General features: G+C 30.0%; 1 protein-coding gene across 1 annotated transcript; it reads right to left on the reverse strand.

Annotated features, from left to right (window-relative positions):
* Positions 1-5,640: 5,640 nt before the first annotated feature.
* LOC107069902 (high affinity choline transporter 1) lies at positions 5,641-16,799 on the reverse strand. The gene is given in 14 exon segments (XM_015327612.2): positions 5,641-7,857; positions 8,183-8,379; positions 8,458-9,147; positions 9,235-9,512; positions 9,607-9,737; positions 9,822-9,925; positions 9,994-10,100; positions 10,163-10,250; positions 10,252-10,398; positions 10,476-10,704; positions 10,844-11,072; positions 11,144-11,251; positions 12,324-12,552; positions 16,097-16,799. Coding segments are annotated over 13 exon segments (2,766 nt in total). The 5' UTR covers positions 12,502-12,552; positions 16,097-16,799; the 3' UTR covers positions 5,641-7,577.
* Positions 16,800-17,623: the final 824 nt, after the last annotated feature.

Raw genomic sequence — 17,623 nt, forward strand, 5'->3', positions numbered from 1 at the left:
CTTCCTTCTTGTTACTGCACCAATTTGATATGTGAAAAGTAACGATATATATATATATATACTGTTAAAACATATTGTGTATAAATAATGTAAATATTAAATATACTATTAGATATTATGTATATAATAAGATTATTGTAAAATAAAAGTAATTCATTTGTCAGGTATTTTTAAAATTCTATTGTAATACGTATGTGCGAAAAATGTTTTTCAATAAAAATTTTATTTGATATTTTTGCGCTAGATATCTTTATTCGGCACTTCGTACGATTTTCTGTACAATGGGACGTGTCAAGAACTCGAGGTAGCAATTTTTTTTTCTTTTTGGTATATCATTTTAAAAAAATATGAATTATATGTGTGCACAAAATTACATGATATAACATTCGAATTATAACATAATGAAAGTTAATATACAAATGAAATATATGAAATTCTGAAAAAGAAATTCATAATTGTTTAGCATCATTCGAGTTCTTGATTTACATCGATCGTTTAGCACAAATTTGCAGAATAACGATTATTTTTCTGTATATTATCTAGATTAATTTAACTTATTATTATGGTAAGAAATCTTCCATTAACGACTGATACTTCCATTATTTATTTTTTTTATTTAAATTGTAGCTTAATAACTACATTTATTTCACATATATTTAGTTTCGTTGATGTATCGAGAATAAATTAAGATATATATACATATATATATAATAACACATACGTATATATATATATATATATGTATATATACCTGTACGTATGATCTTATGTCTAATTTTAATCATATTTTTTGTTTATATTAACTTTTGGCTGTTCCTTCTTATCATGTCGCACGATCAAAGAGAAAACCAAGTCGCCGTTTGAATAAATAAATAAAAAATGTCAAATTAACAAAATAAAATAAAAAAAATGAAACATTCATTTTTGTCAATTCAATAATTTTTTCTTTTTTTAACACTAGATATAACAGACCAGCCATTTTAATTGAAAATTTCTACCTCATGTAACATTTGAGTTCTGTAAATAATTAATCATTTTGCTATTTAAAAATATTTACAAATCCATTTGTCTATTAAAATTATTATTGTTAAACATTTTTTGTTATTTTTTAAGAGTAAATAAAGACTGAAAGCCTCAAAAAGTATTTTATTTTTTTTATACAACAGTCTCATTTTGACTAATGTAGTAGAAATAGGTATACTGAAAATGGTGGTATATCTAGTGTTAATTTAATTTTTAATTTATTTTATAAATCGACGACGATTCATTCCCATTTTTCGTACAGCATTCAAATTAAGGCGAGCTTATTACTATAATCGATTATTCGACGTTTCGATCATTGTTTCGATAAATTATTAACGATAAATAATTTGATCGAACTCAACGATCGATTCAACGAAGGCATCTTCTAATTGTAAGATAGAATTTTATTTCTTTTTCTTTTTTTTCTTTAATCTACGCTTTGGCACGTAATTCACGTAACACAACGTTTCAATCGTGTGTTAATATTGATTTATAAAACGACAATGTATGTATGCGTGTATATGTATGTATGTGTATGTGTGTGTGTGTCCTTCTAGAAAGGGACATTACAGATCCTTATTTGCATATTACATTTAAATCCTTTTACAGTATATTAAATATCATATGCAAATATGGAATGATGTGTGAGTATGCATATATTTATATATGTATAAGTATATACTTATTATCTAATTTATTTATACATATGTTATGTGCATATCGAAGCGATTCAATTACAATTTTTGTTCTTTTTTTTATTTTCATCTTTATAGGATTCTATAAATGAATAAAAATTACGTATTTTTTGTTCCTTTTTCTACAAGTGATATCAACTATTGTAAAAATAAAAATTAAAAAAAAGAGATTGTTCCTTTAAAAGTGAAAATGTTGGTTTACAAAATATTATTTAGTATCAAAATTGAATCCCGATGTAAAAAAAAAAAAAAAGATTATTTTTCCTATGTCTCTCTGTTTTTGTTTACGTTTGTATTCGTAACTTTTCTCTTGTATTTTTATTTTATTCTCTTTTGTAAATATTTGTAAAACGTATTTGTGTGCGTTAAAAACACGCATGTGTACGTTTATAAACGTATATAAAATGAACTTCGAGTGATATCGTATATATGACAATTAAATTTTAGATTAATAACAATAGAAGAGTAATTGATTTGATTAAGTAATTGAGTTAAATACAAAATGGAAATGATTTATGTAGTATGTATATGTAAATATAAACAATTAAAATGAAAACTACATTTTTCTTTTTAATTTTTGCAAGAGGTGTATCTTACATATACATAAACAAAATCGATATCATTCAAAGTTTTATAATTTTGTATATATCCGCCATGATGGTTGTACTATAAAATCAAATTATTTTCAACATTCTGAAAAATATTGAAAATAAATTCAAATTGTTTTGTTTTTTTCTTATCCTTAAATTGTAAATAACTCATAAATTAATTCATAATTGTAATTATTTCATAAATTAATTCATAAATTATTTGAATTAAATTTTTTTTTTTGTTTTCCTACGCAACGATCGCACACGAATTATTTTTTTTTTTTTACGATTATATCTTTTTACTCATTATTATTAATTATTATTATTATTAATATTAATATTATATATTATTAATATAATTATTAATATTATTATTTAGTATTATTAATTATTATTAATACTAATATTATTATAACTATTATTATTTATGTATTTTTTTTTTATAACGTACGGTGATCGCATTTCTAACCTAAAACTAATATCGACAATAATTTACATACAAATGATTTGTTATTACAAATTTCATGAAGTTATTTAGAAAATATTGACTCATTTGAAGAAAGAACAAAAATTTAATCGAATATGGATATAGCTCGTTTCTTTGTGTAAATATTAATATACGTCTACTCTTATATTTTAATAATTATTATATTAACTACTAATTTTACTTTTTTTTTCTTCTTCATCTTCTTCTCAACTTCCTCTAACGTTTACTTATTTATATATATATATAGATATATTATATATTGTACTTTTTAATACTGGTGTATATGCATTCTCCTTAAGTTTTATATTGCATCATAGATAAAAGTAGAAAAATAATTGGTTGTCCTAGACCAAGTAAGTTAATTCATTTTAAACGTGTATAGAAAGTTTCTTACTTTTTTCTCTTTAAATTCTTTTTGTTGTTTTTTTTTTCTTTTTTCTTTCTTTTTTTTTTTTTTAAATATAAAAGATGAAAGTTTATTCCTTTCTTTATATTAGAATTTGATAGTCAAGAATTAGGAGGAGGGTTGGGAGGACGTCATCTCAGTCAATATTATACGTATATATGTAAATAAATAAATATACAGAATATTTCAAAATATGTGAGCACATATGATTTGTATATGTGTGTATGTTGAATTATTTTATTTTAAATCTACTGAAACTATTTTTGAAATTATGTTCAAATATTTTGAAATATCTGCATATATGAAAACAACAAAATGTATATATATGACACTAACTGTAAATGTGAAACAAAAATTCTGTTGTATTTTTGTGTGTGCATTGTTTTTTGAATATTTTCCGTTCTTTAAAAGATTTAAAAAAAAAAAACACACACAAAAAAGAAAAAGAAAATCACAATAAATAAATAAATATAAATTAAATAAAAATTAGTGTATATATGTATATATATATTGTATATATATCTATGTTAGGGTAATGTTAAGATTGCTTACTGTTTTTGGCCATTCCATATTCGTACTATAGTTTGTATATATATATAGTATATATAAAAAACCTATTTCACAAAAGATTCCCTGTTTTATATTTTTTTTTTCCACAAAAAGGGCAGTATTGTTTCGTTATTTTTGATTTAAAGTAAAAAAAAAAAAAAAACTATGCATCTTAAGTATTTTCGTGCCACGCGATCACCGTACTGTAACCGTGTGCACTAACCTTAATTCTAACTAATTTAAGTAATTCTATGAAAGACACAGGATATGTCTTTCACAAGGATTCATCCTTCAGGATTCGATCTCTAATTCTCGAATCCTTTTCTATTCGAATAATACTGATACAGGTTTTTCGACGTCCCACAACAAAACAAAATTAACATATACATAAATATATATATACACATTTATATATATGTTATATTTATATATATGTTAATTTTTTGTTGTTATTTTTATAAGGTTCTTAACCATCCCGCATATATTTATTTTATTAAATAATAATATTATTAATATTAATTTCTAATTATACTGTCTTGTTTTTTTTTCTTTCTCGCAATATTATTATTATTATTATTATTATTATTATTATTATTATTATTATTATTATTATTATTATTATATTAAAAATTGTTAAATATATATTTATATATATATATATATGCGAGAAATGCGTGATCACTTTTTTTAAATTCAACGGGTATGGATACGAACCCCTTGTTGTTTACAAAATTACAGAAAAAAATCTTCGCTCCAATTACCTTTTTTTTTTAACGAGATTACCTTTTAACCTGTATTACTTATTAATTAAAATGTTAATAATTAAATTAATTAAAATTAAAATAACATATAGTAAAAGTATTTATTATATTAAAATATTATTTAAAAATAAAAAACAAAAAAAATATATGATTTATGTATACAGTTAATTAAGTACTAATCACGTTGTAAAAAATAATACATACTGTATAAAATTTTATAAATAACAATAACAATAATAATAATTAAATAAAAAAAACAAGAATTGAACTAAATAAATAATAAAAAAATAAATATAATATCTCGTTTAAAATGTATCGGAGCAATATTTACGCTAATTGTAAGTATATAATTATTGAAATATTATGTATCATATTTATACAGTATTTCGAGATACTAATCATTCATTCATTTACATTTGGGACAATGGTTAGATATAATTTATGACCTAACCTCTTTTCCACGTTATAATCACACCGATTTATCGTGGATATATCTCGTGTTCCTATCTATTTTTATTATTTATATTAATAATATATTAATTCTACAAAACCTTACGATGTATCGGTGGAAAAATATCGTATTTTGTTGTCAAAGTATCATAAATTTGCACCCAATTTAACTGGACGTTCTTTTACAAGTCGCATAATCTTCGCTAATGAAGATAATCAAAAATATTAAAAAAAATAAAAAAAAACAATGGTGATCACATCAATTTTTCCATTTTTTTTAATTCTCAATTAATAAATGGAAAAAAAATTTCGAAATTTTTCTACTTTTTCTTTCCTTTCCTATTTTTTTTTTTTTGCAACAAGTTCTATTAAAAAGAAACCGTGCTATTTTTTCTCGTTAATTTACTGACATAAAAAAAGATATTATTTTGACTTACTTTATTACTTGATCCCCAATTAATATGTAATAATTATTTTTTTTTTCAATTTATATGAAAAATTAACTTTAAGTACAGCGAAGTTTATGTTACCCATCTTACAATGCTTATCAATCTCTCATAACTTTCATTCGATTGTGAGAACGTTAATATTACGTAAGTACACTATTTCTATAATATATTTATGTAATTAATCGATAACCTAACCTTATTGATTAATCATCTATTGCTTAAGTTACATCTAAATTTCGCAAGAACTTATGTGAAGATTGTTTGTTTCTTTATATATATGTATATAAGTGTGTATATGTGTGTGTATTTGTTATAAATGTAAAATATGATATTCTAATTAAAGATCATAATATATATATACAGATGAAATTGGACAGAAGAAAGAGAAAGATAGAGAGAGGGTGGGAGAGAAAAAGAGATGATTTTTCTGTTCCCTACAAATGACCTATTGTATGTAAGTATATATATACATATATATTTAAGTAAATATATATATATATATATGTATCTAAAAAGTAGGGCCTATTGTTTAAATAGAATTGTGTTAATTATTCGGTTATCCCTTCTCATTCATTTTTCTCTTCTTTTCCTCTTTTGTACAAAGTTCATTTTTTTTTTCAGTCTGAAAGTTCATAGGATGGATATTGAGAACTAGAGGACAACAAAACTCCAGTCCTATTTGTAATATCTTATACGTAATATCAGTTAGGAGGTACACAGTATGTATTAGATAATTTTATCTGAAATATTATGGTATATATTTTTCATTTTATGAAAAACCAAGTATTCGGGACAATGTTACACTATCTCAAAGGTTTAAGGGTGGGATTGTTATAAATAAAAAAAAAGTAGTTTATTATTGTACTAAAATATGGATGATGTGAAGTATGTTGAAAAGATGTTTAATGGTTCATCTAACTGTAAAAAGTAATATATATATATATATATTTTTTTTTTAAATTAAAAACAAATGTGAATGATTCAAAATGGTGTATGCATTTATGATCATATTCACGAGTTCTTTTTGAATATTTGTTTTAAATTTGAAAATATAAAAATAGAAATAACTAGAAAGAAAACTAGAAAATAACAAACTATATTAAAAATATAATATTTAAAATAATAAATATTTTCCATATTTGTAAAATTATGTTCCTTGAGAGATAGTGTGACTAAATATTTCTTTTTCATAAAATCAAAAATAAGGTAAATATTTCAGTTGATAAATTTAACTGGTACACCCTGTATAGTGTTGAATAATGGACAGGGTCTGACTAGTTTCGATTTGAACTACTAGACTCAAGTGTTACTAAACGTTTCCCAATATAAATCAAGTTGTAAAAGGAAGTATTTTCATCAATTTCTCACACCTTGTGTTTCCTTTCACAAAATCACGTTAGATGATTAATAACAAATAATCATTTTTTTTTTTTTTGAAATATCATCGCTTAACTATAATTGGACGAATATCGCGATTTTAAGATCGATCAGATGAGAAGGAAAAAGTTTTTCATAAATAAAGTATATATATATACATGTGTAAGAATTGTTGCACGTTAACGAGGTACATACGAACACAGACATTTCTTTTTATGAATATTTAGAATAGTAATTAGTATATTTCTAATTGTCAGATTGTCTTAACGTCAGTTTCTATATTTGATGATGAAACACATAAAGATGTACGCGTATATTATCCTAGGACTATTTGTTACATGTATCTTTTTGTCAGATAGAAATGCTCGTGTTACGTATTTACTCTTTATAATACAGTGCATGCCACTTTGCCATGTGCTCGTGTGCGTTTTTAATATAATACGAATAAAATAATTATCATTCATCGTCAGCCTTATGTCAGAGCCGTGCGAAACGCCGAATTATCTATCACTGTTTTCATCATCTTACAATTGACGTTGACCTAACGAATTAATGGAACGTAAAATGTGTCTGTATATTTATATATATATATATATATATATAAGGAATACATATATATATGTTTTCCTTAAACAAATGAGTAATGAAAAATATTTGGGACTGTGAGTGAATGATAATGCGTTAAGGAAGGAATATGTGTTACCTATATAACCTACAAGAAGATAATTACGATTGTCATTGATATTTCTAAGTCTGTTTCAGAATTAGTGTCATCTCTTCGACGTTTCATTTAAAATCTGCTGACCGCTTCGTCATCGGTCACGAAGTAATTGGAATTCTTAACGGCTGAGCCGTACATACTGTAAGTTGGGCTACAGATGACGACACCGGTGGTCGTACAACCACCTAGTTCCTTTTCATTCGTCACCGAGGAATGACGAGCAATGGTACCTGTCCTCTTGTCCTTCTTCACTAATGTCATACGACAGTCCTCGGGTCTTAATGGCATCGAAGGATAAGTCGGCTGTCTGGCCAATGTTGTAAGTGCACGGTCTCCGGTGTCGTTAAAGCTACGAAAAATGTGTCAGGGTAATATGAAAGAGACAAATGTGTTTAAAAAAGGAAAAACAACAAAATCTAGGAAATAGGATAATACAATAAACATATCATGTCTTCTGGTATTAAAAAGATGATGGAGATGTTTCGATGTTTGTATGCTGTTGGAATAAAAAAATGGGACAAACATAACGTAAAATGTCAACTTAATTTCAAACATAATTTATTAACAAAACATAAAATAAATCTTTTGTTGTTTGTTTTTTTTTATTATTGTTACGTCACAATAAGAACAAAAAAAGTCAAACGATGATCTCGATTTGTACGCTATTTAACTACCTGTGATGCCTGACGATGCCTCTTTTTATTCTGCAATGTTCATTCCCGCTGTGTCCTTCTGGTGCAGTACCATGAGTTTTACAAGCTTCTATACCCATTGGAACTGGTGATAAAGAACCAGGACCGTATGATCCACTACTTTGTCGTCTGTCCAAAATGTGGACTAGTTCTACGGATGGTGTTGGGGAGAATGTACCCTATCGTTAATAATTCATTAATAACAATTTGATTATATAAAATTAAACTAATGATTGTGGATATAATCGATGTCTTACTTGTAATGAAGGTCTTCTCAAAGTTCCACCATCCATACCGACCAATTTGACACCCTTAACGTTCTTTTTACCACAAACGTTTGTTAGCATACTGTCTTGGGCATTTAAATTAAATTCAACTGGATTTCTATCGGCAGTTCTTTCACAGTCACGTAATAATTTATCATTAGTAGTTGTGCTCTCATTACAAATTTTATTATAAGGTGAAGCAATTGACATGGATGCTGGTATTGTCGTATTCGAGGGTATCGTATTAATATTTCCAAGTTCGTTCCCACTAGACGCAGAGACATTGTTGTCGACTGGCAAAAGTACTTGACCCAATGAATCTCGAAGATTCCTAACACCAAGTATCTGACCTCTACACGTTGCACTGACCTCGTTGATCGGTATAGGAACGTATTGATTAGTTGCCGTTTGTACGTGCCTACCAGTTAATGAGATCGGTTGGCTTGCATTTCTCGAGATTCCATGAAAACTTTGACTAGTTTGACTGGTTCTTTGTATTACGGATGCAACCGTGTTTCCTCTTAACGTTTCATTATTTGTAAAATCGCTAACAGCAATGTTGTTTTCGGAAGAACGTTGCTCAGAACGTAAATCTTCGTTTAAATTAATAGTTCCAGATCTATCCAGTTCATAATTGCAACCACTGACACCATCACATGCATCAATACCCGACAATGATTTCTAAAAACATAAATATCATTAGATTAATAATAAACGAACAAATTAATCTATCATAGTAAAAAAGAAAATAATAGTTTATTCATTTACGTTTACTGATGAGGAATCCATCAAGGCTGCACCCGAGTTACTTTGTATCACCCCTGATTGGTCTTTCGTCTTTCCAGGTGAATAAACGCTTAGGACGTCGCAACAACGAGGGAAATAACCTTTACCAAGAAGATTTCGCGTAAAGAAACTAGCGATTATCTGCACGATAAGTGCCGACAACATTGCTGTTGTACGGAACGGAAATTTCTGGGTTCTGGTCACTTTGTCGTAAAATGGATATTCAATCAGAGCCGGTATACCCAAACCCTCTTCACCTCCTAAAGGATTCAAGCGCGTGTAAGATGGTAATTTGCACTTGCAATTAACGATCTATATACCGTGAGCGTACACTTGAATGACTACTATACTCACCACCGACACGTAATACAACAGCAACAAAGTATCCCGCGAGGCATCCGTAAGTATCGATCAACGATGGCCAATAGATGATCGCTAATAACTGAGGGAAAAGTACGACGTACACAAGATCGGATGATAGATACCTGCACAGGGTTCAATATACTTTATAAAAAAAGAAAATACGAATACTAAAAAACAAATTGAAAAAAAGTCTAATTATTACTTACGAAAGATAATAAATACTATCAACTTTCAATGCAAAAATAGTAGAGAGTAGTGAGACCATTAGCATCGAGATTCGTAATATCCAATTTAATTCTCTTTCCGATGCCTGTAATAAAATAACAAATAAATATATATGAAATTAATTTGATTAAAAAACAATCATATATTATTTACCTTTGGTCTAAAAGTCAGTCTATAAATATTTCTTGAAAACATGGTACTGCTTGCAAGTATACTGGAATCTGCTGATGACATTATTGCAGCTGAAATTGCTCCAAGACCTGTTCAAAGTTTATGATTAAATACATAGAAACAAGAAATATAATACAATCTTGATACTCACCAATGAAAGAAACCCATGGTGGTGTCAAGTACCTCAACACAAAAGGTAATGCGGCATTAGGATCGAAATATAAAGTCTTGTTCAAACCCCTCGACTAACGTCCAGTCCGTTGCACGTGCCACAACACCGATCAAAGCACACGGTGCTGCGAGTATTATACAAAAAAACATAGAGACTACCGATAACGTTGTTGCAACGGTAGTACTTCGAAAGCTGAGTATTCGTTGAAAGTAACCCTGAATAATGGATATACTATCTGTTATCTCCTATTGAAACAACATAATCTGATAGGTATTGACGACTAGTTGGTTACCTGCCATGGTATCCCACCGAATACCAGTAAAAGCATGCCATCAATCCACGTAGCTAGATCTTCATTTTTAATTTCACCGAGCCACTCCCTGGATGATAAATTCTTTTCAAACGATGTTGCAGGATGGAATACGGAAAATGGCGCTGTAATAGCTAATCCTATAATTATGCAGGCCAATTGGAGAGCGTCTGTACAAGCCACGGAATATAATCCACCGAAAACGGTGTATCTGCAAAAAAAAAGAGAGGGAAAGGGGAGGAAGAGGAGAAGTATATTTTTGGTTAAAACTAATAATGAAAATTTTGCTTATTAAATATTATTCTACGTTCAACTATGCATGCCTTGCAAACATACTCTTTTGTACTAACATGACTGCTAACAATGCCGAAGCACAAATGCTCAATTGTGGATCAACTTCGGCAATGACAACCAACGAACTTCCTAAAGCCTTTAATACCGTTCCACACCAAAACAAATCACCAAATAATGCTGGGATAAATAATAATCCGCCTACTCCGGCACCGTATCTTTCTTGAAATGGATCCAACATAGTCACGTATTCGGCTTTTCTCATTGGCCTTACAAATAATATAGCACCTATAAAGAATTGTTATTTGAATATATCATATCGTTTTACAATATTATTCAACCGATGTTCGTAAACCTACCAAATAGAAGACTCAAACTATAACCAATTGGTGGTTGACACCATAATAAACCCTTCGTGTACATGACTTCAGCGGTACCATTTATGTATGCACCACCTACCCACGTGGCTAGATAAAGAAGAAGAATACAAAAAAGTAGAACAATTGTTCGATAATTTCCTGAAATTAATTTTGACAACGTTAATTTCATAATTCGAAATTTTCTAAAATAATTACGAAGAATGTGAAGGAAGAAAGAAAAGATGGGGAGAGGAAGAAAAAAGAAAAAAAGGGGATGACATTTTTGTTTAATAGGCTGTAGAGAAATTTTTAAACGTGTTCCCTTTTGGTTGTAACGTACCGAACTCTTCTTTCAGTGCATTGAATACTCAATGAATACGAGGCCGTGGAACATCGGTGCTGTGAATAAACGGTGTAACGGACACCGCAGCCAAATGCGTTTCTTGGTCTACCATCTACCCATCATTCAACAACAACAAGAGAACCGTATAGATAAAGGGAATACGCGAACGTATATATAGCTTACAACTTGCCACTCTGCTGCGTTTCTCTGTGTCTCACGGGGCTGTTCATTACTGTAATGGAGGGATGGAAAAAGCCGCAAAATGATTTTCATCGTGAAAAGGGAATGGAGAAACTAGAAGAAAGATAAGAGAGAAAAAGAACAAGAGTATGCAAGAGTAGTGAGAATGGAAACTGAATAAAACCGTATATATATATATATATATGGTAGGTAAAACGAATAATAACTGAAGTAATAACTAGGCCAACCAGAGGGTGACAACGAATTTTGCTAGAGAAAGCAGAAACTTTTCCGATGACGTTCGTCAATTTATCCCTCACGTTTCAGACGTGACGAGTCTAAAAAAGAAAAAAAAGAAAAGTATTCAATGATAAACGTACGCGTGTCTCATCGTCAACCGATTCCCAAGAGTCGAACGGTTGTCATCCGGTATCGTTTTCCAATTTAGTCGAAGTTTCCTCATTCCTCGAGTATATACACGCTTGAATAGTATCTAAATTCTTATATATATATATGTATATGAATGTGTGTGTATATATTCGTCAGACAGGAATATGCATATGCATTAAATTCAGTTGGTAATTCAATGCTTCTATCTTAAGGGATTACAGTTCAGAGAACACGTTTAGTTGTTATCCAATAACAAGTGATACCTACCTACAAGCGTGAAGACTCCGAGCAACGGTCCTAATCGACGATTCGCCAATATCATATCATTCTGGCCCTGCTGTTGTTGACTTTTCTTTCTTTTAACAAACGCAGCCCAAATACCAACGCAGAGTACAGCAACGTAAAACACGATAACGCCGACTATACCAATCACATAGACACCCATCCTCGTGTCCTATTCTCTTCAACCCGCACCCCCACCGAATGTGACGGTAGCCTGTAATCAGAAAGAAGAGAAAAGAAAGAAATAGAACAAAACTAAAACCGAGATTTATGGCGTACGTGTACGAGAGAGTTTATATTTTTTTTTTAGGATGGAAAGTAAAAGAGAAAAAAAGAGAGAGAGAGAGGAAATATATATATCTGTTTGCGTTCGTTAAGTGCATACTCCATAGAAAATTTACTGGTCATGTTTGCCATCAGTCTGGCTCGTAGATACATATATATATATTATTTGCGTTAATTAGAAAATTCATTATTATTATTATTTTATTTTGATTACTCTTTTGATCCGTACAATTATTAATTAATTAATCAAACGATATATTATTTATTATTATATTTCTTTTTAATCCAGTTTCAAAAGTCGTATCATATTTTGTTTTGTTTTATATTTGAACATAATCGATATGAATTGTAATGGTAAACGAGTAAATTATTCGATAATGGAGTAGAGGTAAAGAGGGAGGAAATGGGAGGTGGGAGTAGAGGGACAAACGTGATATTATTTCCAATATCTCACGAACAGAGGAAGACATTATAATCCGGTTTACATAGTTCGCATTGATCCCTCCTATCCGTTCATATATAATTAATCCCATCATCTCCTTTTATAGCTAGTGCACATTTAAGCTACTCGTCCGAGAGTCAGAGAATTTCGTCATATTATCGCGTAAGGGATTTGAGTAAATGAGAAGTACGGAATATAACGTATGTAATATCATACATACATATATATATAAATATATATGCATATATACGTCGTCATTTCATTCGAATTGAAAAGCTTATATATACGAATATAATAGGTAGAAAAGTATATATAAGATTTAAAACAGGACCATCTAAGCATCACGGTTCAGTAGTAGTATTAGGGTCTATTCATCTCTTGGAAAATGTTGAATGAAAGGATAAACATTCGTCGTATCTCACATTCGTATTATAAAAATGAAATTTCTTTTAAAGCTTTGAAATATTTCGAATATATATAGCTAGTAACTTGAAGAGTTACATTTCTTTTTCCTTTTTTTATTTATTTATTTATTTCTATGTGTTATTTTGTTCCAATAAAAAAGAAAAAAACAACTTGATTTAATTTAAGAAGATAAATAAAAAAATGTTAATATATATTTTTTGTTTGTGTATTAGTTTCATATATATATATATATTTTTTTTTTCTACACTCTTACCGATATCATCCACGTATATCAAAAGAAGAGGAAGCCAAGTAAAATTTCAATGGGCTCTAAAACCGAAGGGTGAAAATAATATTGTCGTGTCGAAGGAGATGAGAAGAGAAATAAAAAAGAGAACTATATACAGAGAGAAAGAGAGAGAGAGAGAGAGAGAGGAAGAAGTGGGGAGAAGGGGGGAAGAAAAAGAAGGGGGTTCGAGTGGTGTCGACGTGTGTGGATGTGAAACGATGTTTTAAAGCTCGGTACACCTCACTCTCTACTATCGCTTTTCTGCTATGCCGGGGCTAATCGAGCTCGGTGGTGGCAATTGCGGCACGGATTAAAATTCAAGAATGGCCTAGATGTTGGTCCGGGATGGGTCGTCGGGTCATGACCTATGCGGTCCACGAACTCGCGCAAAGTTCAGTCGGTTCGTTTCAACAGAATGAGAAAAAGAGAGAAAACGAGAGCTTTTCTCTCTTCGTTCGCATTATTAATTCGTTCGAAACGGCTTTTTCAGGCACTCGAGATGCAACTACACTGTGATGCCATGTCTTCTTGGTATACGTGCACAGATATACATACATATATACATATATGTGTGTATATATATATATATATATATGTATTATTGTACATATATATATATATGTATATATATATATATATATATATATATCTCTTTTTCTCTTTAGATAGAGTTTGCGAGTACCACGCGAACGAGGGCAATTCGCGAGACCCTTATACGATATTTAAGCGGGAAATACGAAATGCGAGTCGGTGCAAATATTGAACTATGTAGTACGAATCTATTTAATGTTTGTTCACTTTGTCCTCTTTCGATCCAAAATGACGACAACTCTATATATGTATGTATATATATATATATATATATATATATCTCATATTCATTTTATTCCTATGTTTTATTATTTATTACTCGAGATGAGAATATTTCACCCCTTTTTTCTTCATTTTATTCATAGATCTTGACTTTTTTTTTTGGTCTCTTTTTATAGTCTTTGATCTTAACTAACATTACATAAGAATTCTTTTTTTACATTCATCATTTTTAACAATATTTTTCGTGAAATATGTGATACTATTTATTAGAATTTTACAAGTGAACGAACATTATCAGTTATCCGTGCTCTTTGATAAATAACAGCAACGCGTTCGAACTTTGATCGGATTACACTGATTAGTTATCCAATACTTTGCTCGACATCCTTGGCGATTGAGGATATTGAATATCTTATATTAGTTACTCAAGGATATAAATAAAAAAACTTGAAAATAAAAAAACAATCAAAATTCTATAATTAAATATAATTTGTTAATTTCATAATTACGTATTCGTGTAAATGTAAAAGTATCTTCGTTTTAAATAACATTTATTTACATATATGTACATACGTGCATCATTTCATAGGTGAAAGGTTCAAACCGATACGTACAAGGGTGTAAATAATTTGACCTTTTTAATAAATACCAAATGAACAAATTATAACATTGAATGTTGATAAACATGCAAAAAACAAATATATCTTAAGTATACTTTAACATTATCAAAGCAGGATGTCCTCAATTGAGTACTTGTTTGTCAGTCAGAAGGGACACGATAAATAAAAAGGGGACCTTCTAGTTAGAAATTTCCTATAGTATTTTTTCTTTTTTTTTTACTAAATTAAAACGATACATGACCGTACATTTTTTATCGAGGAAACTAATGACGTATTTTGAGAACGTGGTTATTATACTTTACAGTTATACGAGACATTAGGCGTAATATTGTCTTCATACAGATTACGTCTGGAATGTGAAGTATAAAAGAAGTAATATACATATATATATATATATATATATATATATATATCGTAACGTTTGAATAATATCCCTCGTAATAAGCTAAAGTGCACACTTTAATAGATGATTACACTTAAGTTTAATGCGTAACACGAATAATGTAAGCTACATTAAAATACCACGTCAAGGTCTTCTTTTCTTAATCACAATTATAATTTAGTAGAACTCTTTTTATTTATATCATATGTAAAAACACACATTGATCACATGTTGTTTGTTCTCGTTCAAATAAATGTATTAATAAAAAAATAAATTGTAGAAAATTTGTTATAAAAAGTAGGACCATTTTGTTGACGGTCTCATATAATTTGTTGATATTTTTCCGACAAAGGTCCATCGACACACCCACCGTTTATTAAAACGACAGATTTCAATTCCATAATAAATACAAAATAATATATATATATATACAATTGGTGGTTGAGGGCGGAGGAAGAGGAGGAGGGGGTTAGAGGAAGCTGGCGACGTGAGCGAAGAAAAGAAAGGAAAAGCAAAACTTACCGTGGATGTCGGGGGGAACACGCCTTTTTCTTTCACAAAAAGTCCATTCCTTGTTCGATCCGTCGGCGATGGGAAAACCCGGAAGAGATTGCGATATATGTGTGTATGTGTGTGTGTGTAGGAGGAATATGCGAAGCAATTTCAAGAAGATAAAACGTGATACGTGAGAAAAACACAAAAAAAAAAAAATAGTAAAAACTCAAAATGAAAATGAGAATGGTACAAGTTGGGTGATGGATTTAGGTAGGGGGTAACACAAGGGGTTGGTTGATAAGAAACAATAAGATGTGAATACAAAATTGAAATCAAAGATGTACAAAAATACAAACGTGTGTTACACGAATTGGATAGAACGAAATAGAAAAGGGAAACAAACCAAAATGACAGAGAGAGAGAAAAAGAGAGAGAGAGAGAGAGAGATGAGAAAGAAAAGAAAAGAAAAAAAAATCTGTAATTGTATATATCAAAATTTGACAGTTAATAACTTATAGAGAAATAAGAACTATATGAAACGCGCACAGAGAGCACAGTGGCAAAGCAGCCAGGCGTACAACTGAATCTCCTTCGGATTCAGCATCCCGCACGGCTGACGCGCTCTGCGCTCTGGACCACCACCTCGCCAAGGGGTAGCAGAACGAAGAGATGATGGTAGAAAGGGAGGGAACGATCGGTGAAAACAGCTACAGAGAGAGAGAGAGAGAGAGAGGGATAGAGTGGGGGAGAGAGGGATGGAAAGATACGTTGTTGATAAGGTGGGGGAGAGATGATAGGAGGTAGTTGAGATAGTAAGAGGCAAATATAGAAACCCAAATGATGATAATGATGATAATGATGACTATGATGACAATGATGATGGTTGAGTAGTATTGTCAATCGTAACGTTCTGAAAATAAGAATAAATTATAATAAAAATGTGGTAGAGATTCAGGAACGATTTGAGATGAATGAGAAGTAAGTTGTCTGTGCAACATTTCTTGAAAAAAAAAAAAAAGGAAAAAAGTAAGAGAGAAATAGAAGAAAGAGAAGGAAGAAGAAAAAGGGATAGTAAGTGAGGAAAAAAGGGGTGAGGGTGAGGATGAGGGTGGTGGGGGTAGGTGGATTTAAGGAAAAAGAAGAGGATAAGAAGTCCGTGGGGTCGAACTGAGGATTGTTGTATAAGTTTATGTGTACATATATATATGCATTTGTTTTATGTGTGTGTGTGTATATATACTTGTGTAAGAGTGAACGAGGGAGGGAGAGTGGCAAATCCACGTGCAGGGGGCAAGCGTATTGATCTGTTCGCGCAAACTCCTGGCTCTTAGCTTTTCTCCGCAACCTGGTCCATATCGTAATACCCGTACCATTCCTCTTTCATCCTCCGAATACACGCGGCTAACTTAAATACACCTCGATAGTTTCGAGTATGGTCATCGTCCTCTTAAGAGAAAGATATATATATATATATATATATATGAACTGAACCCAGTCTGATACTTTTCTCAGAATAGGATAAGATAGGATGGGGGTAGTAGATTAAAAGTTTGA

The sequence above is a fragment of the Polistes dominula genome, unplaced genomic scaffold (genome assembly GCF_049000335.1).
Source record: "Polistes dominula isolate Pdom_NZ unplaced genomic scaffold, Pdom_raw_medaka contig_37, whole genome shotgun sequence".
NCBI lineage: Eukaryota > Metazoa > Arthropoda > Insecta > Hymenoptera > Vespidae > Polistes > Polistes dominula.